We start from the raw sequence: 23,795 nt of genomic DNA, 5'->3' as shown, positions 1-23,795 counted from the left end.
TGTTTTCTCCAGTAAGTTTTCGCAAGTACAAATATTTTGAACTAATGGACAATCCTTTGGATATCGTTCGCATGCCATGAGGAATTCTTTCAGACCCATCATAGAGGAAAAATTCTCAATTCCACCGCTTTGGATTGACCAAAAACTGGGAAGTTTCGTGATATTAGCCATTTGATTCTAAAGCCTCCGGTATTTGAAAAGTCTTGATAAGATTACTACCGTGAGTACAAAATCGTGAGGTCCATGGAACTAACGTTAACGAATTATTTATTGGCATTGATTCTCTGTGAGAAAGATGGAGAAATCATCGGAATAACGCGGTTCTTAAATAACCAATCTCAAAAGCAACTACTAATCATGAACCGACACTTAGGATTTTCATATATAAACTTCTGAAAAACACCCAAGTTGGTGATTTCAGAGAAGAAAGAAAAGGAAAGAAGCGACATAAAAAAGAGTACTCCAATGGGGTGGGCTCAAATTTGAATGACTTGGTAAACCCTAAAGAAACCCCCCGTACAAACAGATATTTTTAACAAACTAATCTTGTATTAATTAAGCTAAAACATGGAACGCGATCAGCCCGTTGACATGTGTTAAAGAATGCTTTGGAATAATCTCTATCGCATTGATTACGTCTTTTTTTTTGGCATACCACATTGATTACGTCTGCATAGGTAGCATTCTCCCTATCTTTTGCCCTTTGACTTTGCTCATCCCACGCAATCATTTTCACTTATAAATACGCCCTTCACTATCCACACACCTAACAAAAAAAAAAAATGAAATCACATTTTGACCCCGCATCAATCTAACAAACGAGAGGAATTTTGCAAAGGATTAATGAGATTCTTTTAAGCTCTATTTATTTTACTGAAAAAATAAAGAAATTGAAAATTATTTTCTTAATTATCATCGCTTGTTTATATCGTTTGAAATAATAAATCAACCAAATTTCTTTTCATTATTGAAAATAATTTACATCTAACTAATTTTTGTGGATAATAAATATTTTTTTCATTCATTTTTATAAGCGATACGGATAATCATATTTAGGAAAATATTTTTTAAATCACTCATTTTTCATAAAACAAACGTATCCTTAAATTTTTCAAATTTTACGGCACCTTCCGCTTTAGATTGTAAAGAAACGAATAGTGAATGGTTAATATATACGATGGGCGTTGTGAAAACCATGCGATGTCTTTTTTCCAACTGGCGCAATTCACGGCGCAATCGTCTCCATACGTGAGCTTCCGCCTGTGGCGTGTCCTGTTGACGGGCCGTTGCTGTTGAGAGGCACGATTCAACACAAAACTTTGCCATCACATTACACTCTTTCTATTGATTTTCTGACCAGGGATGGATGAATGGTTGAATCAAAACAAGACAAACCAAATATGAACCCTCGACTAATATAAATCAAAATGACATGAAGATTTAGTTGTTGTTTTAGTAGAAGGATTATAACACGCGATCTCGTACTGACGTATGAGAATTAGGTGGCCCGACTATTTCCGGTGTTTCGGCACATGAACTTGTCCGGAAAGACTGATTAAAAAATTTTGGTGCCAGTTCAAGGAATTGAACGAGCGACATCCCCCATTCAGAAGAAAGAGTCTCGCTCCATTGCAATCTGGTACTTTGCTTGAACAGATGCATTTGAATCTCCAGAGTTATCTCCCCTATCAATAATATAAAATACAGAAATCAAAGGCGGCTTTGCATATGGAGAAGTGTCACGGCATATGAAATTTGCGCGTCGCAAAAAGAAATTTGCTAACGGGTGCCTCGAGACATTTGTGAAGTGATTTTCATGCATTAACCGTTCCAACAAATTGTGAAATCAGTGCATTGGAAATTGAAACTTTTCTGCTGTATGCTTAACCAATGCCCCGAGGACACTTGCTAACAAAATCCATAACACAATTGTCCCGTATCTCATGCCTATCATGAAATTCGTTGCATTAAGTAATGAAGCGCCAATATATATGATAACCAAAAAAAAAGGACCTTGATGTACAAGTAAAGAATATTGACAGTAGCGATACCTGCAGCAGCACGCGCCATGTTTCGACCATTTTACACAGCAAAGAATTGCTATTCCGTGTGCATATCAACGTTCTAATTGCTAGTCTTCCTGCAAGATTGTATGCATCCGAGTAGACAGGTTTGAGCTCATGGAACTCCACTTTCCGCCACAATTCTTCGACAATGTTCCAACTCCAGAAGGGAAGAAGAATTGAATAGGTTACCTGATAATCTTGTTTCATGTTGTCTGCTTCATATCATGTGCAACGCGGAAGCTGATACCATCCTTTAAATGGCTTACTGCTGTTGGGAGTAACCATTTTAGCACGTTTGGGCCAAGGACCTAAAACAAGGGAGAAGAGCTCCTCGATTACACTCAACCCTTTAATTGAATCTTGATCAGATTGACACAAATATAAACAGTCATTAAACAATGTGAGAGAGAGAGAGAGTACCGATGTCACGTTTCTGTAAACACCAAGGTTGAACGGATGACGATAGCTCTGCCCAGATTTTCTTGCCAGCCATTGCGCTCGTACTCCTTCATAATACTGATGAAGTGTCCAGTGGCATAATTCTAAAATTAATTGGAAGGAGAACATAACTCTCTACATTGTATGCTAAAAAAAAATGAACAAGTACCTCTATGGTTGTCATGTTATTGGCCATGAGGTAGATATGCCAGCACAACAAAGAACCCAGTGTCATACTCAGGCCAAGCACAGGTACCCCACATGCAACCTGAGGAAAGTATAATTTCTTGTTAAATTCCTGAAATCCTCATTGTGCGCAAGAAGAACTTCGCAAAGCAAAAACTACAACAATGGTCACAATGCGCACACGCCAGAAAGAGCATGGAGCATCATAGAATGAGGTCCGTTGTGTATTTATTGAACAATGCTAACAAAAAACATTCTATCAAGTGCCAAAGAAAGTCACTATTGTCACAGTGCACACATATGGTTTATCTCATTGAGGCAATGTCAAGAAAAATAATTACATGCACTTATAGAAAAGAACAATAGTAAGAACCTTGCGTCACAGCACATACATAAACCAGCTTAGGATAAGAAGCTAATGTTTTTCACTGGAGAAGGAGATCTTACAACTATACATGAAATTTCATGTACCCCTCATCAACAGCAAGATAAATACACCATGTAGAAGAAGGTGAACTCCACCAACATAACAAGGATCTAATTAAGCTCTGTTCAAATTGAGTATTTATTGCGATGAACTGACTAATATCAATGCATAACCCAATGAAGCAGACAGCTTCAACTTACATAAAGACCCTTGGAGTGAGATTGTCCCCAAACTTCCCAGTCCTTTTGGAGAACAGATGCTATAAAGATGACCTAATCATACAGAAAGCATGGATGAGAATTTCAGGAGGGTTATTTCCACCAGTGATTGAGGAAGCCTATTTAATGGTCACATAATGAGGTGAAGTAGAATGTACCGTTGAATAGATGCTTGCTACAGTAGCAAAGAAGACAAGTATAAAAAAGGCCTTGTAGTTCCAGTAACCAACACAGTTGTTGATCCATTGACAGTGATGATCCTGCAGCCAAGGATTTGTTGAAAGGAACCAAAATTTGCAAATATGATTACCTCTTAGAATCTGTAGAAATTTTTTGAAATGTCAAATATTTCTTAGAAGAAATTACACTAGCCACTCTTACCATCCTCAAAACACACCTTCTGCAGGTTCGGCAATGATGACATCTTTGAGGCTTGAATGTAGAGCAAATCTCACATTTCCTTTGATGCGTAACCTATCAGTATTTGTTCATCTTTCAACAATTTAGGACTACAGGTAACAACAATTTGTGCTGCTAAATAGATCAAAAGGCAAATTACCATTTTCTTCCATAAAAGATACAGTATTTTGCCGAAAAACTCATGAAAGTGGAGCTAATAAAACAGGGATATGGTTTATCATCTATCCACTGCAGGGACTCCAATGTATGCCGCATAAAATATCCCCATAACCAACCACATGAGCTCATGTATGACAAAGAGTCATGACGCATCATTTCCACAAATGACCCATTGCAAATCCTTTTTAAGTTTAAAACCCATCATCTCAAGATCCTCTTTTTAGAAAAATAGAGAAGACTTCATTGGCAAAGAAATTAAGAGGATATGGTTCCCTATACCAACTCACTCTGAAGGGGAAGCATCCCATACACAAAAATCATGACAGCTCTAGATTAATTACCCTCCCCTCAGGGCATTCACACATTAAGCTTTACTAACTACTATACCAGAAGGGGAAAATACAGAGGCCATAGATCATGTATGCAGACTATTACTCTTTGGCTGAATCAAATTTATAACCCTCCTTTATAAAAATTTTATGGATCATCTGAAGTTTTGACTGATCGAAACTACAGGCACAAATAGTACAAACAGAGGGGAAAACCCCCTACCCTAGTTTAAGTTTTTGCAGGCGAGAGATATCAATGCTTTCAAAGTAGAGGAATAAGCAGAACCAAAAAGGTTCAGAAATCATTATAAAGTCGACACAACTCAAATGAGACTGGTATGAGATCCTCAAAATGTCTGTTTCGTGAGATTTCAAAGAGACAAAAAATAGATACTTTATCCATATCAGAACCTCAAAAGTAAGTTTTGCATCTCATCCATGCATGTTTCTTCTAAAACTAGGAAACTCAATATAAGCTTGATATGAAACACATAGACACATCTATATACAACAAACGCATCCGCATATATCTGAGTATGTATGTACATATATCTTGCACTGGACGAACAAGGAAACATATCATCTCGCTGGGGGAAAGAGATTGACCTGACAGCAGCACTTGATCATTACCTCTCCAGAAAGATTGATTACACGATCATGCACATAATCAAGCAAACAAATAATGCCCTCAAAATGCCATAAAAAGGGAATACACAAAGTAAAATTCTTTTAGAGAGTTCGCAAGAATCAATCCCAGACCAAAGCCAAAACAAAACCTAATACAATGAGCTATACAGGCATATAACCCCAATCCAATGGCAATGTTCACTTACTATAAACCAATTCAAAATTTGAAATCTTATGGGTCATCCAAAGTGTAGCATAAGCATATACGCATCCGTATCTAGTACTCCATTCTTGAATATGCAGGACGCATAAGTCAAAAAGCTAATCTGCTCGACCAATTACCTCACTGAAACCGAACAACATACCCCAATAGCAACGACAACGTAAGCATCGAATTGACTTGTGAAACGGGTAAACTCGCGAATACGACAGAACTCACATTTCTCCTGAATTCTTGATCTGAGAGCTCCCTATCTTCGACATCAGGGACGTAAGAAGAAGGAACGCGTCCCGGGTCGGTGAGCACGCAGACGAAGAACGCGAAAACACTGTAGAAAGCCAACAAACTGAAGACCAAGGCGTGGAACGATCCGTCCGAGCTCCGCAAACCGACCCAATCTTCGATGGAAACGAACAAGGTGACGTAATAGACGAAACCCATCAGAAGAAACACGGCGAATATCGGAATCGACAGGAATCTCTTCCACTCCATCGCGGGAAACGATGTTTGTCGGAAGATGAGCTCGAGTCGAAGAAATTCTTGAGTTTACTTCGCAACAGACGGAAGCGAGACGTTTGAACAGATGGGCGAGTAAAACCAGAAGCTGTTTTTTCACCAGTTTGCTTGGGCTTGGGCTTTGCCATTTGGGATGGGCTTGGGCCACTAATTAGCCCGTTGTACTTGGACCGAGGGAGAGAACTTTCCATGGCTTTAGATTACTTGCTAATTAAAGAAGAATAATTGACAAAATACAACACTTTGCCAAAGCAGGGTTCACGAATTAATGAAGATTTAAAGCAAGGCGTTTGAGCACGGATCACTTGTTTAGATACGTACTACGTAGCAGAGCAGGGACGAGAGCAAGAACTATACGGTGGTAGCAAGTGATCTCCATGAAAACTAATTTTGTGCTTAGATCATGGCTTCCCGGGAATTGATAATTTATGTTTCTCGGTTATATTTCCCGATGCTCCCTCCCACGTGCAAAGAGGCCTTAAAAAAAGAACCATGACATGTACATACCCATGTCTGTGGTACAATACAAATGTATTAAAATGTTAACTCTTGATCTGTCCTTTCATATCATGATCGAGTTTAATTATCGTTGTTCTTAAATGCTTTAAAGGAGCGAATATCGAGAGCAAAAGCCAGTGTGTGGACCATAACTTGTGGGACCATGTACAATTACAGCTATCGATCAGTCGAATTCTACAGGGCTCTCACGATCAATGGCCACGATCAATCTGATTTGAACGAGCAGATAAATGATGAAGGGAAAGCAGAAGGTTTTTGTCTCATCACAAGCGACGTACACAGAAGTCCGTTCGACGCATCGACTAGGATCAATCAAACAACCGAGAAGAAAACAGAGCAGCGGGGCGACAACGACAGTCTCTCGGTCGACATGGTTGTGGTCCGAACACGAGACGCGAAAGCATCCGCGACTCGGTTCATCGTTCTATTTTGGGAGCATCGTTCTTGAATAGGGCGCCAGAGAGATGGGATGGTGCGGGGAGATCTTCGGGGGTGGGGACCGTATCGTTCGACCTCGTACGTCCGTCCCCATCGTGCATCATTGCCCCTGTCGTGCGGACCCGCCCCTTTGATCGATCGATCGATTAGCCTTCCACGTTAATTAACCGAGTCGTTTCCATCTCGAGAAAAGTGGAAGCATTGGACGAGGGAGCGAAGGCCATGGAAGGGAGGGTGGGGGAAAAGGATGGTAAATTCAGATGGGGACCTGCGATCTTTTGTCATAAAAGGTATACGTCGAGGTGAAAAGAAAAGAAAAGGCAAAAACGATGAGGCTTCGAAGTCATCGAGCCAAAACTAGCGGTGTAGATTCGGCGATATAATAGCAGTCGCAAACTAGTAATCTCAAATGCTGTCATATTTGACCGAGTGGCCGACAATGTATCTAAACTTGTTTGACAAAAGGGACATATATTAAATGCACCTATAATACGGTTGATTAATCTTTATGCTAATTATGCACGGCCGACCATTTGGGTGGAATATGAAAAACACATACATTGTGGGATGCAATCCAAGGAACTCGAGCAGTCTAAGCTCGGGAAGATAGACTTGATTGAGAGAGTAATCAAGTAGTGGATTTGGTTGTGAAGGTCCATCGAAATAAAGTTTTATCAATTAATTAAGTTACTTATCCCTCAACCTGTCTTTTGGAAATGATGTGTTCTGAAGTCCATTCATTGTCTATCCAAATTTTCACTTAAATGAGAATGCTACGAATGCTTTTTCAACCCAAAAAAACAGAGAGAGAGAGAGAGAGAAAGGGTTAATTAACAAGATAATTGATACTTATGGTCGACTGAATGGAGATTGAAATGAAAACTGCTGTTTATACCGTGCATCCTAAAGCATCCATTACAGACAATCAAGTCATCGGGACCAAATGCTTCTTGATGATGGTTCGATCAATCTGTCCTTCCTCCTAATGTAAAACCCTCCTCGTCTAAGGCCTACTTGTCCGAATGCATGGACATGGTAAGAGGATTCTGCCATGCTTGCTCTTCTTTTGTAGGGTTTCCAGAAAGGTAACAGTGGAGGGAAAAGAGAGTGATACAGCACAACTAGGACGGGGGCCAATCGATCGCAAATATACTCTTGGAGATGAGCGGCTTCCGGTGAGGAGCCATGGAGATACAGCAGGAGAAGACCGCTTTTTTCACATCTTATGCCATATTCCATCCGTAAATAACTTTTTTCGCCTGCAATAGAAGACCTGCCGTTGAGTAATTTGACCCGAGAGAACACGGCATGAATTAATCTTACCACAGTAACAAAAGCTACAGCCCCGACTTGTCAGTCTCGAGGAAGAAATTTCTCACATACATCCTACTTTCTGGCGTGAACTGGACGGACTTTGACTCGACAAGGGAGAGGAAGAAGCTCAATCGAGGGTACTGGGCAAAAGAAGGTACTCCGATGATATGACATGCTAATCTCCTAACCACATCTGTGTAAATGAACGGCACACAGCGGACCAGAACACAGGACACCAGATGCCAACGACCCAAAGCCAGAACCACAAGAACGCACTCAGCACAATAGTAAAGAACGTTAAAACGGCCTTTATTTTTTCCCCTTGAAAATCAAGATCGTTAAGCTATTACATTCATAGCTACTTTAGGTTTAATAAGTCGACAGGGGCCTGGATAGAATAAGAAATGATTAATTGATGAAACCACAAAGATGAAAATCTTCTATACTGCTGACTCCGAAAACCCTAACTCAAACTTTGTTAACAAGAAGAGATAGCAGACACTAAACCATTAATTTGCATAGTAGTAGTCTTGCACCCCAGTTAAAAGGCTGGTTTCCAGAACATCTCCAAATTTCACACGACGGTATATACATAGAGGATATTATAGTACAAAAACATGAGGAAATCAATTATTGGAAGAGAACTAACTTTTCACATCATACATACGAATATACACGGTCATGTGAAATCATTCTAGGAGGATCGATGAGACACAAAAAAGTAGATATCACATCCGCGAAAGGCCACGAGAAGCATAGTTTCCACAAAAATCCACCCATGCACAATTTCTGAAAGTACACGGGAAAATATCTTCCTGTCTTACACTAATTCTCTGGTGTGATCTCTCAGTTGTACTCCATCATTGCCTTTTTCTTCCTCCCACCATGTGAAGTGTGGACCTCAAGCAAAGGGGGGAAATTTCACCTGTCAATTGCCACAAAAAGAGGACTTTTCTTCTTCTCCTCCTCCTTTCCCCCTGCACGAGAGCTAGTGCCTCCCAAAATATGCCATTGACGCAATAGTTGCATCTTAATTTTGTTTCTTGAAATCCGTCGTTCTTCTAACCCCGTTCTCATTAAAAGAGGATTTCAATTAATTCTTCTAAGCTTCACCTTTCTAATATAAAAGAGTGGCATGTGATACTAATTAGCTCTTAGTTAAGGGTACTCTCAATGCAACATTGGTTAAGCGAGCTCAAATTAGATATACTTTTTCAAGAAATCCAGCATATGCAATGAAAATCTTGTACGACATACAAATAATAAACACAACTCTAGAATTAGAATGCATAAACTTTTGAGGGGCTAGTCCGAATAAGATATGTATTTTCCCCCTAGAAATTAAATCAAGAAATTAGATTGTAATAATCATGAACAAAAACCTCCTAATCTTGATAAATTAATGTTAACTGGCTCTGAAAAATGAGAAACATCGCAATTCGGTGCCAAGTTCCCTCTTCCTTTTGGCTTATCTTCTATGTAGGCGAACGATATCTCATTTATTTTTGTAGAAGACAGTTGCTAAATATTGTCTATATAATATCCTGTTACCACACTTAAGATCGATCTAAAGATATAGAAGTTGGCAGCTGCATTGCTGGAGGCAAAAGAAATAAGTCTTCTGCATAAAAAAGATTAACTCATCCTTTAATGAAGATAATTCAATTTCAAAATACAAAATGTTATCCAAATTCCTATAAGTTGAGCTGCTAGTGTGAGATCTTTCAAATCCTATCTACTAGCCAAAACAATCTTGTTTTGACAAATTTTTTAATGTGCTCAACAAACATTGCCGTCGATAGGAAGAAATGAAGCATCATATGGAATGGCTCCACCTTATAGTATGTGGCGGAACAAGCCAATCAAATTTAATCAAGATGACAATCATGTTATTTTGCAATTCAAAACTCTATTTGGTCTATGCTTCAACCACTTGCAGTTGCAAGTCCTAAAAGCAGTAATCGAGCTGCTCAAAACCACATTTTTCTCATCTTATATATATGCATTCAATATAAAAATCAAAAGTTTCGCTAAGGCACTGAATTTGCTTGACAGATTATGCGCAACATGGGTTAATTAATCTAGGTTACTGCTCACAGATTACAAAGGATAGTAAGTATCTTACCCTTTATGCCAAGGAAACTTCAGGATCACTCGTTGGCTGAGCACTTCCTCCTTCTGTGTTTACGCAAGCTAGCTGCTTTGGCGTTGCTGCAATTAATTGGTGAATGTACAAGACATCCCACTAATTCAATTAATCACTTAGAAATGACAGGAGGAAAGAAATATATATGAACACGTCGTTACAGTCTAATAAGGCATTTTATATCCAGAGGATAAGAAAAGGCCCTGAAATTAGACATGTATACAATTCTTCAAATACTCAATAAGTTAACCTAGGGCCGTGGATAATGGGATACTAGTCATCGATTGCTGATGCAGCATCATCAAGATTCTCAATACTAAACCTCAGTCGGCAAAATTCATGCCTATGCCGTGAAATCGTGTGTGAATCTTGATGATGCTGCACCTGCAAACAAATGACTGTGAGCAGCTGCTTGCGGATCCTTTGACAAACCTTCTACAGTGAAATATTTGGCCCTCTGAAGATGGAAATAAAAGTTTGCCAAAAAAATGAGAGATAAAAACAAATGGAATAAGAACAAAAGAAGAACAGGAAGAACTATGGTCCGGAGCATTGTCAAGAACAGGAAATTAAAAGGGAATAGCTTCAAAGATTCCTAATGTCAATGTCTTCGATGTTGTAAATAAGCCCTAGCTAGTGAAAACTCCATCCCAAAACTTTTAGCAGGGAAAAATGGGGTAAAGTAAAAGGAAAAAAGGACAACAACAGATCAGTGGAAGAAAAGACATGGCAAAAAGATATGGCCGAGAATAAAATCCATGTGATAAAAGACACATCAATGGTGATTCCTAGCACAGAATGATCTCTCTTTTCTTGGCCTCCATCGAGGGGAAAAGAGATCCTGAGCAAGAAGAAGAATATCGAGGATGCTGTGGTGGCTGCCGTGGCGACGAAAGGGATGAAAGAGAGAACAGGAACATGGGAGGTGGCGGGCGAGATAAGAAGCATCAGCAGAGAGAGAGAGAGAGAGAGAGAGAGAGAGATGGAGGGATGGAGGGAGGGAGGGAGGGAGGGAGGGAGGATGATGAGGACGGGGAATGAAGGGTGATGGTGAAGAAGAGTAAAGATACACAGTTCCTTATATACGCACAACTATGTCATTTTATGTTTTTCTTTTTCTTTTTTCCCTCTCTTGTTCTTTGCATGAGGATACACAGGTTCATATATAAAGAGCAATTTTAATTTTGTTTACTAAGAATAAAAAAACAAATTGCAACCTGAGCGAGACTTTTTCTTGACACTATCAACTTATGTACTTGATTATCCCCATGTGATTAAGAAAGTAAAGCTATCTTTTTTAGGGGAGAAAAAATAAAAAAGAGTTGCAACTGGATTATGGAAAACCAGCCTTGCTTTTCCTTCTGAATTTGGGAAGACGGCTACTGTACTAAATTGGAACGAAACTTCGTTATATATTTTGGGGAAATAGAACTTAAAAAAAAATATTTAAAAAATTGTGTGCATGGTCCACCAAGTTTAGTTCTCATTAGGGCATCTTCATGTTCATGATTTGTGTGGTCCAGTGTCTACGCATTAGACTCTTGATTTTTCTTCACCTGCAATTCTCCTCCAATCACATACGTAATTGACAACGTGGAATTAAAAAAAAAAATGTGGCCAGCACGAAATGATGGGCTTTCATAAATTAGCTCCATTGCCATGTAATGATGCAACAAATATACTCTGTTGTAACAAAACAAAAATGAAAAAGATTGTCCCTTGAAATGACGACCTTTATGTGCAAAACCGGATTATTTTAAGAATATCCACCTTATTGTATCAAAGCACGATGCAGCGAAAGGTCATTCCTTTCAGATTCCAAGCCCAAAATACACCATTAAACAAATCCTCGTTGGAATTATGTCGGGCACTGATATTAAGAGGTGAGATTAAGGGTGCATTTATTTCGCGAAAAATATATATTTAAGAAATAATTTTGTAAAATTAATAACTTTATCATTTACAAAAATGAAAAAAAGTAATATACATTCACCATCTATGAAATTTTTGGATATAAATTATTATCAATAATGAAAATATATGTTATTGATTAATTATTTTTAAGTAATACAGAAGATCATTTTAAGAAAATATTTTTCAAATAATTTATTTTCTATGAAACAAACAGACCCTAATATCAAAATATAAAGAGAACTACTATCATCCCTTATTCATGAAATCTAATTCTTTGACAGTTATTTAGATCATTCATTTTTTATAATATGGTTCTCTTTTCCTCACATGGCCCATACAAATATATTATCCCAGTACAATGAAAATATTAAAATTACGATACTATCTCTCATGAGTCATGAAACAAAGTAAAAACAATATAATAAATTCTTAAGGTGTAATTTAAGTTGTAACAAGATCTACACCAACAAGACATGGACAGGCAAACCCTGACGAACGTAGTTCAGCAAAGCGGTTCAAAAATGAGGACGAAAACACGTCGAAACTCCACTTCAGAAAAGGTAAAATCGATACAGGACACGTGAAGGGCCTAGAGTAAGTTTCCCAATAAGCTTTCGTGGATCCATTCTGTCAAGATCAGAAGTTACAGGTTGATATAATTAGGATACATGAAATTCGCCTTGTCAAACGTACGATCATTCAACTGCTTTGAAAGCTTTTCTAGCAATCATGTCAATATTGCTGTCAAACCTTCGTTGTCGAAATAATGGATTTGTATAAGGCGAGCGAGTTGATGAGATTGGCATATAGTTTGTCTTTTTTGAGGATGTGAGGATGGAAGTAGGACTTGCTCATGATTATCGTTTTGTCCAAGAGCAGCCTCCTCTGTTCCACCATTGATGTTCGACACGCTCGGCTGAGATTCATCGCAAAACCTATAAACGAAGTCATCCGTACTTCTACCTAGATTTCCTCTTAGACATCATCGACTCATCATTCTGCCACCATGATCATATCAAGAACAATTAAGTGTAATTAGCCCCACAGAAGCCTCTTTGATTGCTTCCTAACCAAATGGACAGGTTGTAAGATAGTGCCGATAAGTGCTATTCTTCACGGATCCTTTTCATTATTTAGATTCACAGTTGGTTTGAATGATCAGCATGTATGTTTCTTCCACTTGTCAATAATCTATCTGTGAATGTGTTGTTACTTACAAATTTTTTTTTATAGTTCTGGTTACTTTTTTATCTATAAAACTCTTCAACAGGATGATCATATTAGGTTTCTCTCTCTCTCTCTCTCTCTCTCTCTCTCTCTCTCTCTCTCTCTCTCTCTCTGAGAGCTAGACAAGTTAGGAATTAATCGAGCAATATCCTTAAAAAGCTTAGCAATATATACCACTTTTGATAAGAAGAAGATCATATTAGTCAATTTTCAAGTACTCTGGTGTATAGCCACTTCTATTTTAGGGTTCTTTTTATCTAAAAAGTTCAATGTTTTCATGATTGCGCAAGGGATTATCTCCGCTTGCGCATTTATCAATATTTTAATGGAATGACCACCGATGACTGAGTCTAAGTTCATGTTAATGTCCCGCAATTTGTCACTATCAATTATTGAGATAATGTTTCCATTATTAAAGAATTTGTAATCATGGTGCATGATTAACAAAGAATAAAGACACGAGAAGCAAAAATATCGAGAGCTTCAAGCTTGTACGATCAAGTGATCTAACCATAAGACAAGATCTCTCGCCATTTACAAAAAAAAATAAAAATAAAAATAACCATTAGGCTTCGTCTATTTTCTAACCTAGAGATTAGGTTACCCGTCATTCTAAATAAAAGCTATTTATGCTTGGTAAACATATCTATCATAAGTAAATGACTCTCATTTGAGGTAAATTGTTATATATTTAGTAAAAACATTCGTTGGTAGCAGAACACACCATTTCTAATAATATCTCCTTTAGATTTCTTTTTTTTTTTTCAATAACATATTTATCTTGTTTTGGCTTTTCTTACCTCGTTAATTTAACATCATTTAGTTTGGTTGATTAATTATCTCGCTAGTATCACACTCGTAGCCGACCCTTGCTCATCGCCACGAGGGCAGCACGATCCACTCCACTAGCCAGTGAGGTTTGCATGCAATCCATGCCATAGGAGAGGATCATCCTGCCCTCTCAAGAGTACCCTTGCCACTGCTTCAATGAGGGTCCTCAACCCTGACAAAAGCTGTTGATGGTGCCACTACCCAACCACCTTCCCATTTCTCTACTTTTTTAAATATTTTACTTTAAAAAATTATATAATTTGACTATTCAATTTATATTACTTAGAGTGAAAAATTTTACCAAAATCAAATGAAACCGGCTACGATCGAATGTAATTTATTATCAATCGTTCATTTTTTTTAAAACAATTTACTAAAAAACGAGAAGATTTATTGTGAACAAGTCAAGTTCGTTGCAATCGCATAATTTTTATTAATAGATTTAGATCCCTGTTAAAGAATGTGAAATACTATGAAATAGGTGAAATTATTGGTAATGTCTATATTGTATACTACACATGATATTACATCCTCCTTTTGAAAAATGAAAGACTTTAGCAAAGGATGATGCCCAGCTTACGTTGGACGAAGATGGAGAGATCTGAGTATTGGATCCATGTCAAGAAATAATTGTTGGAACAATCAATCCATCAAACAAAAAGGACGAAAGGGTCAGAGAGATTCCTTCAAGTCCCCACCTCCATCGGAGATGGGGTCCGTCCGTACAACCCGATGTGGCTGCGTCCAACTTTTCCATCTATTTTCCTTCTTTTTCATTTCTTTCATTCTTTTTCCTTCTCTCCTTTTTTTTTTTTTTTGAAATCCTATTTTTCGAGGTTCTCTGCTTTTCACTTCTTTCCAAAATGACAGCGACCACACTTGCGTTTGGCGATTTCCCTCTTGCCATAATTCTCCAATGCAGTGGAGAAGGTCAGACACTACATAGTTTTTTTCTGCTGATGAATTCGACCTAGAAATTAAATGATGACAATCTTGAATTTCTTTTTTTCTTCTTTGTGATTCAATCTTCATGTCATATTATGGTGTACAATACATCTCGGCCATCTCATATTCATAGTTTGCGTGGACTCACCAACCATAAAATTAACTAGTTGACTACTTATTTATTATTCGACATAAAAAATTTAACTTATTTAAAAAAATGCTCAAGAGAATATTAAAGAAGTAAATATCTAAGTTTCCTCGAAAGTATCCTTTTGAAGGTCTCCTATATCATTGATTTATCTATTAATGATAATACATCTTTGTAATTGTTATTCATAGATTTTGCAATAAAAAAGTGGCGTGACGTGTAAGGGATGATTTTTGGGCTACTTCAAACGTGTAAGCGATGATGATTGGGGAAAACAAGACGAGACATGATTCGAGAGAGAAAAAAACAACTTGTTAACATCATTTATAGGTACACCACTTGTAAAGATGGTGCATTTCAAAGACGTCATTTCGACGATGACTAGTCTATCACGTCATTGAGAATAAATGGATTCAATAGTCACCCAATTCTCTGTTCTCACTTCCTATAAGTGCATAATTACCTAAATTTGATTCCATCCTATAAACCCTCCTTTTTCTTATTTTCTTTTGTCCATGGTTTCTATTTTCTCTAGAAATCAAACTCACTACTTTGAGACTTTCCTAAATAACTCAGGTGTTCTTTGGTTTGATTTTTATTTTTTTGTTTTCATTTATATATAATAAAATCATTTTAACTTGTTTTTCATGTATCTAAATGTTTCTTGATAAGAGAAATTTTTGATTATGTCAAATAATAAATGTCTATTTATATTATTTCCATTAAACAATATTTCCGTTAAACCCCTTTTTCAATACTTAACATCTTTCATTCATGACATAGTTAAATAAATATTAATTAGCTGGAAGTAACAAAAGTAGCATTTATTTTTTCATAACTCAAAATTTTGATATAAGCTAATTAATATTTATTAGATAATTTTAATTATTAAAAGAGGAACAATTTTAAAGATGTTAATAGGTCTTATGACATGAATCTTCACTTGAGACGAATCACCATTAACGGTAATGAGATATGTTGAATTTGTCATTCTATTCCTCACAAAAATTCCAAAGGCACAAAAAGCTCTCAGCAATTTTCACAAAAAGTCATTTTATGGTCATTTCCCTCTATTAATCTAAAATTTGATATTTCATTGTTCTGGTTGTGAAAAATCAATTTTCTTTTTTCTTTCGGAATAATGAATTATATTTTCTTTAATAACCAATTTTATCCATAATCATCTAGACAGTATTTTTGGTATGGCAAACAAATTTCTTTTTTGGGCTTTAATATTATATATTTCTAAATTGAATTTTCCTTTGAATTCAAAATTCTCTCGTGACAATTTACTTCTTTTTAATGTGTCAAATAGCAAAACAATCTCCACCCCACTAGTAATCGCTTCATCCAAGTTGACCGACCTAATTTAAGATCGAATCATAATCAACCAAAGTCTCCTCTCCGTCATTATAGAATTCATTCTCCTTCAAGAAAACGATCTCCTAGTTCAAAGTCTTCCCCCTTTCCCGGGGAAAATTTAAAAGCTTTTAGCTTCTTACCAATCGTCATCAAGCTTTGACTTCTTGTTCATCGTCTCATTTGATTCCACAGACATCTGGCTAGCCTCATAAACCTACATATAGCCCTTCTTTTTCTTCCACAGACATCTAAGGCCATGAAGAAATTATGCATGGTCTAGCCCCTTGTCAAGACCAACCACTTCGACGGCTTTGCCATTTTTCAACTCAAGTAGTCAATGACCACTTTTCCTTTCCCTCCTCTACAGTTGCTCCCTTCAATCCTTCTACCAAGGCTACAAGCTTGCCAATTCCCCCTTCTTCTCCACAAATTAAGATTATCCAAAATGGGTAATTATTGAACCCACCCGTTGCATCATCACCCATCGAGACGCTCCCAAGCCGTTCGCTACATTACCAAAGAGCCTTTTCCTTGTAACATGCAAAAGCACCGTCTATTTATTTGTATGCGAAAGTATAGTCGGTATATTTTATGCCAAAGCTGATGTACTTGGGTTGCAAACTTGCAAGACACTTGAATCAATAATTTGATGGTTCGGCATTGTTACTCGGCTCCAAGAGACTTAAAAAGAGAAATATCCCACTCTTGTTGATCTGTAGCTGTCTTTTCATTCATGGAGGAAAGCCTGCCCCACTCATGGCCAACAACCTTGTACAGCTTTAGCATCTCTTTGTAGATCCTTTAAGGCCCGCAAAATTCCTCCTCCTTTTCCATCGAGGAAATGACAATCTTCGACCTTGCAAATAGAGCTGTTCTGCATAGAAATCACTGGATACGAGGCGTTTCGTGGATTGGAAAAACAAAATATCAAAGAAAGGTATCTTCATTATGTCTTTTAAGGCATATGAGGTGTCAGGAATTCTTTCAGCACAAGGCTAATTTTTTAGGGTATGCCGTGGCCTCCTCTTTCCACACACCCCGAACGATTTCTTTGAACATATAGGTCCATGTTCTTTGGGTGGCCTTGATTAAGAGAAATTCATGAGAGTATGTCAATTGCAACGACCTAGATGTTGGGCGAGGAAGATACATAACTATTGCTTGAGCAACCTCGTCACTAGGGTTTCCACACAATGTTCTCCTAATTAGATATAGTTGGCATCGTACAGGATTTCACTAAACGAAATCCTTAAGATTGATTTACCTTTCTTCATTCGGTATATCGCAGGATTGAGAACACAATTAATCCAGTGCAATCAGCCAATGTTTGAGCGAAAGGCCTGTGGGCGACTTTAAAATCTCGTTCGATTATCATGAAGGGACACTAGAACTGAAATAAGGATTATATTCTCTTTCAACCGCATCTCTGATTGGTGTCCATAAGCTACAAGCACGCCATCCTTATGCAAGCTCAGTTAATGACGGCGACGTCCATGTTTATAGCTCACCAACCAATCAAAAGACTAGTCGAAGGAAGCTTCATCTAACCAAGACAGGGGAGAACATCGGTCTTTACCATGAAACAAAATCGAAACGAAAAAGGGAGGTAACTGATTGGCCAGTGCATACGGTCGAAAGAGAAGAAAGGCTCTCCAAGTGAGGGAGGTCTTATGCAGTGAAGGAGCAAGTGACAGCGCGATGACCCACAAGATTGGAATAATCGCGCCCTCCTAATTAGTGGGTAAAGCAGTCATTAGAAGATTGATTAATTTTCTGGTCCTGGTCGAGCTGATAAGACAATACATGTCCGTCTTTCAAAGTTCGAATCGATGATAATATGGAGTTGGATCATGGATCTACATCTTCTCCTAAGCTCGTGCCCTATTGATCTTATCGAGGGTTTGTGACGAATCTCCACGTCGGTTTATGAAATCACTTGATTGTGGCGCTGAAATATTTTCATGCGCAACAGGCGATGGACACTCGGAAACATTCACCTATGGCTCCAGATTTTCATGTCTTTCTCGAATCTTAGGACAGTAACATAATCGAAAGACTGTAAATATTTAATTAATTTACACTTGTGGTCACCTTGTTAGATTTTTTTACGACAATATTTTGGGGGTGAAAAGGATATTTAATGAATTTAATTTGGGTACGGTCGATGTTTGGAATGTTGAGATTTGAGAAATCCTAGGTGAGTAAATGTACTTCCTCATTGGTAATTTCTAGTTACATGCATTAAAGGGTTATATCATCCTTTGGACATGTATGAGAGCTCGATCATATATTGTTCAATGACGATGCAAGCATCACTCGTATTCTCCTACTCACACAATGAACAACTATCAATTTTCATATTTTTATTCCAACTAAATATTTCAAGCATGAGATTTCTTTGAAAAGATTGTTAGTCGGTGCATAGGAAACTGTTGTATCATCGATTACCTCCAAATAGTCAGTGCATAGGAAATTGTCGTATCATCAATTACCTCTGAATCATCACGGCACATGATTCGCGGGAACGATGATGATCAGCTCATGTGATCGCCGACTTGCTGTCTGCCTCAATCTGACTCAACAGCACGTATTTGTTATCTTGTCGGCTCCAACCTAATTCGACAGTGATGATTCAGTGGACGATAAGAAATCTTTTCCGTTGAGATAACATTGCGATCGAGTGCCCATTTCCGTCCTCGGTGGAAAAGCATCGAGCTCTCCTAATTATGGAGCGATAACTTTAATTAAGCTCCTTTCACCTCGTTAATCAAGATGAGACCCCTCCTTTTTCGAGAGTCACGAATTGTTCTTCGCCCCATGCTTTGTTAAGACTGGTTTATGTTCCTGATTGCTTTGGTTCCTTCGAAACAGTGGGCCATTAGCACTACATTATTGCCCTTAATCCGTACGTTAATGATACCTATGTTGAACCCGGGTTGGCTCCTTTTCATGCCTTCGATTTATTCATTTGCTTCCCCTTATGTCTACACATACTTCGGTGTGTGGTTTAATATACATATTTTTTGGTTAAACATATTCAATGATACATATACATATGCTCCGATGTAATGTCGGATGTGTATAAAATAACATTCGATCCAGATATGCACACACATGAGTTCCATTATGGCTTGTGACTTTCCAGCTATCTCACATAGTCAGTATGGGGTTCATTGTTCCCTTGTGAACAAGAATGACGTGACTAGTAATAAAATGAGAAAATGACACAAATGATCCCTAAATTTTGATTCAATATGCAATGTGGTCACTAAATTTTTAATTTTTTTTTTAATGAAGTCCATGAACACAAGAGCTACTCTCTAACATAAAGGAGCATTGTGAACTAATCAAGTGTGATCAGTCTCATCTGTGTAAGAATTAGTGATTCATCTTCCAACTCATCCCAGAATGGGCGTTATGGCAAAGAAGAAGAAGAAAACATAAGGAGAAATTTGTCCAATAGTAACAAATGGTGCCTTCACAGGTTGACATCCGATCCAACATAGTAGTAAGCAATCCACCAAAAGCAACCAAAATATTCCTTGATGAATGGGGCGAAAACTTTAACTAGTACAATGTACATTAATAACATTGAACATTTTCATATAGTTCGGGATTAGATTAAACATGTAGCAAAATTTCAATGGTTATATTTAATAAATTAAAAATCCACGGATAACAATACACATTAAACTAAATTTCGTAGATTACATTGAACAAATTAAAAATTCACAGACCACATTGCATATTGAGACAAATATTCATACTATTTGTGTAATTATCCCTAATAAAGCTCATAATTAAGAAGTATGCAAAAATATGCTTGAATTATCGCTTTTTTATGCGAGTCCTAATTATCTCTTTTGTAAATGACCTGCATAGATAATATAGTATAGTTACTCTGAGTAATAATCTATTGGTTTATCAATTTATTGTGCATATAGATGGTGGCCCGGAGTGGTTTGGAAGCTTTGGACTTCGCATTGGAAAATAGGTTTTATATAAGAGAAACTGCATATCTTCTTGCTCATCGGTTGGGGCCAACCACAGTGACAGGTAAAAATTATAGATATTTAGGCGTTGGTCCCGAGAGATTAAAGGACAAAAATGACATGTACGAGACGGCGTCGTTTGCACGGTACTAGTGGAGAATATGTTTCCGTTGTATCTTATATTATATCCTCGCCATTTAAAAAATAGATGATGATGATCTCCCACCAAATTTACAGCCCAGGCCAACTAAGCAGATGCGGACAATGACTGAACGGTTACTTACCTTTTTTGTTCTTGTACGATGAAAATGTTTAGGTACACCTAATCTTAAAATCTTGAGCATAATATATATAATATATATTAGTCGACGATTGTGAAGTATGAACGAGACAATTTCTGCGAATTTGTTGTGACTAAAGCGCATAAGTTCTCAACAATTACCTAGGCAGACGAATCTCACTGTTTTTGAGAAGTGCATGCTTCTCAATTTTGAAACAGTCCAGATCTCATCGTGCTTTCTGCATAACCAATTAAAGTGTAGGATTCCGTAACAAGGACGCAATTGGATTCTTCACGCACGCCACACCGGGCCATATAGAAGATGAATGCATATTGTTTTTATCAAGAGAACAACGACATGAGAGTATGAGATTTGTCATTAATTGCCTAGAGATATCTAATTAATACAATACCCATTTTCGTTTTACTTTTTTGCATCGGGAATCAATTTGTATATTTATATCTATTATTTGATGATTATGAACGAGACGGCCTTTGCGAATTTGCTCTGACTAAAGTGCATAAGTTACGTGTCTTATTGATTATCTAGGTACGCTGATCTCACAATTTTCACAAAAGAGTATGCGCTTTCTGATTTCGAGGTAGTCAAGGTCTCATGCTCGCCTCCTGCATAATGTCTAATTAAAATGTACGATCACATGGCGGGTATGCAACAAGATTCTTAATGTGCGCTGTTCACGTGCCAGATCGAATATTAATGCACTTGCTCAGATATATTGAATTATAATACTGCCCAATTTTTTTTTAATTTACTTTTTCGATATTGAATATAAGTATATTGTACTCCATTAAAGGGTACGACCGATTCGAAAATTAGGTTTGTTAGTAGTGTAGGTGCACGGTGGTGATTCTAAGAATCGTGCAATGAACAAACTTTAGTCACTTGGGCGACTCCTGCAAATGTTAGCCATTCGAATTTCAAGCAGGTTTGTACGAGGGTGATGACATGGGGAGCCTTCTTTAATCAGGTAGTCATTAATTCCACCATGAATAAGTGCCTAGTCTAAGCATATTTTTCGAATTTATGATAGCTTATCTTGAAACAATGTATTAACGCATAGTTCTAAAGGGAAATCCGGACTATGTTGCCATTAAATGCCTAACAAGATTCGAGTTTTTTTATACTCACCCTAAACTAGCGTTCTTTTGCCAATCTGCCATTTAAGGCATTCTTTTATAAATTTTGAAAAATAAGTTGACGATGTGTCGGTCACATGATCTCGCACTTTTCGTGAAAAAGAATCATTCTGCCTAAACCCAAGATCCATATCAATGTTGAAAGGCGAGATGGGTTATTTATCGATCAAAAGCAAGCTGCATGGACTTTCAGAGTTTGCTTATTTTATGATCTCTGTCATAACTAATTAAGCCATTAATAAGCTGAATTAATAATGTTCCAGGCGAAACATCTTGGGGAAAAAAAAAAGCCAGTGGGCTGCAAAAGATTAAATTGGACCAAATCATTCTCATATACTTTAGGTTGTAAATGCGATGAAGCTCTATACAAACACAGAGGAGGCCCATCTCCATGAGGCGGCCCATATGATGAGTTCCCAAATCCAAACAATTAACATAGGATGTCATGTTTAGTCCGACGGAATTATTCATATTTGAATTGGGGAGCAATTTGATTTTTCTAATTAACTTAAGATATTGAAGCCTTTCGATTCGATTAATCCCACACGAATCCACAGAGGCTGCCCTGTCGACCTCATGGATCAGATAAGGTTTCCACCCACAAATTGGTTTTTATTAATGGAATGATTACAATCCAATTGCCTGATGCTATCTTATTTTAACATCATTTGAAGAAAATCTATTGGCATGGAATAATAAGTTTTATTTAATCAACTTGGCTGGATCCAAGAGAAAGAAAATCGAATTCTACCAGACTTAAAGAAAACCGACTAGAGTTTCCATCCCTATTACATTGCCAAAATTCAAATAAAAAAAAAGCGTTAAGCCATATTTCAAATATTTTAAATCGATAAATAATCTGCTATAAATACATTGCTGGCATATCGTAACAAACATTTAGGAAAAACGATTTGTCTAACATGGTATTGGAGCAAAGGTTAATAGTTTGAATTCCAACACTTTCCTACTTTTTCTCCTGCCTATTATTCTGTTTTTTTTTTTTTTTTTCTTATTCCACTGGTTATTCCAGTAATATGGTTTTGTCCACAACCTATCTTGCGTGTGCAAGGGCCGGGTTAAGCGCAACGGAGTAGATAGTATTAAGCAATGTGTTATAGATACATCGTCAGCCCATTTGCAAATAGTTCCATCGCATCAGCATTAGCAAACAACGTAGTTTACATTTTCTAGCTGTCGCGAAATCACGTGAAGAGAAGAGGCGATTAGGAGGACGTGACGAGGTGGTGGTGGCGGTGCTCGTAATTCTTCGTTGGAACTTGGTGGTCGTGTTAGATTTTATGACGTGGTGGTTGCGCGGCGTTGTGGTTGAATTATTGCCGATTTCCGCCTGACCAGAAGATTTTCTAGTTTGCGCGCCCATTTACTCCCCCCATCCAGGTCATCCCCTTCATCGAGATACGTGACCCCGATTTGCTAACGTGGCTAGATTTTTCCACCTAATCGGTCTGTCAAACCGGTGAGCTACTCCCTCCCACGTGGCGGCACATCATTCGTCCACGCTAGCCATCGGTTGACTTCCGAGAGTTTGACCTGCTTTCTCCGGACAAACACTTCTACATATTTTGCTCCATTATTGAAATTGATTCATAGGTTATAAACGCTCAATTTCGGGATTATATTGTGTTGTGCATGTTTTGACTTTCGGAAGGACGTAAAGTAATATCATGGGACCATAATGATGGGCACGAGTATCACCGCTTTGCAATAAGTCAAAAGGGTGAAGTGAAAAAAAGCTATCTCCACGATATTGCTTTTTGGCTAGGGTTGAGTTGGCACCAGATCTGAAGCCTTGTGCTTCTCACCATCCTCTATTTAAAGGCATCTCTCCATCTTCATCCAACATCCATACAATCTCAAAGTCATCTGCAAAAGAAAAACAAAAGAAAAGAGAGAT

The 23,795-nt window shown here is 37.7% G+C and overlaps 1 protein-coding gene and 1 long non-coding RNA gene across 5 annotated transcripts; both read right to left on the bottom strand.

Moving 5' to 3' along the window:
* Positions 1 to 1,392: 1,392 nt before the first annotated feature.
* Positions 1,393 to 5,665, bottom strand: LOC104454237 (probable protein S-acyltransferase 15). Of its 4 annotated transcripts, XR_727226.3 has the most exons (9): positions 5,310 to 5,665; positions 3,717 to 3,809; positions 3,494 to 3,595; positions 3,318 to 3,389; positions 2,674 to 2,772; positions 2,487 to 2,582; positions 2,256 to 2,374; positions 2,052 to 2,140; positions 1,393 to 1,685 (listed from the first exon to the last, which is right to left on the bottom strand). XR_727226.3 is itself a non-coding variant. In XM_010069029.3 (8 exons), exons 1-7 carry the CDS (start codon positions 5,580 to 5,582, stop codon positions 2,270 to 2,272), a joined length of 840 nt encoding a protein of 279 aa, XP_010067331.2. In that variant the 5' UTR covers positions 5,583 to 5,665; the 3' UTR covers positions 1,800 to 2,140; positions 2,256 to 2,269. The 4 variants fall into 4 exon arrangements, 2 of the variants coding, with proteins under 2 accessions (XP_010067331.2, XP_010067330.2); XR_727225.3 differs by having other exon boundaries at positions 2,052 to 2,374; XM_010069029.3 differs by lacking the exon at positions 1,393 to 1,685 and having other exon boundaries at positions 1,800 to 2,140.
* Positions 5,666 to 7,389: 1,724 nt separating this feature from the next.
* On the bottom strand, positions 7,390 to 11,026 carry LOC104454238. The gene is made up of 2 exons (XR_727227.3): positions 8,702 to 11,026; positions 7,390 to 7,822 (listed from the first exon to the last, which is right to left on the bottom strand). It is a non-coding gene; the product is annotated as an uncharacterized LOC104454238 (long non-coding RNA).
* Between the last annotated feature and the right edge of the window lie 12,769 nt (positions 11,027 to 23,795).

The sequence above is a fragment of the Eucalyptus grandis genome, chromosome 7 (assembly GCF_016545825.1).
Source record: "Eucalyptus grandis isolate ANBG69807.140 chromosome 7, ASM1654582v1, whole genome shotgun sequence".
NCBI classification, from domain to species: Eukaryota; Viridiplantae; Streptophyta; class Magnoliopsida; order Myrtales; family Myrtaceae; genus Eucalyptus; species Eucalyptus grandis.
The sequence above is the reverse complement of the archived record's forward strand: the minus strand, read 5'-3'. Positions and strand labels throughout refer to the sequence as shown.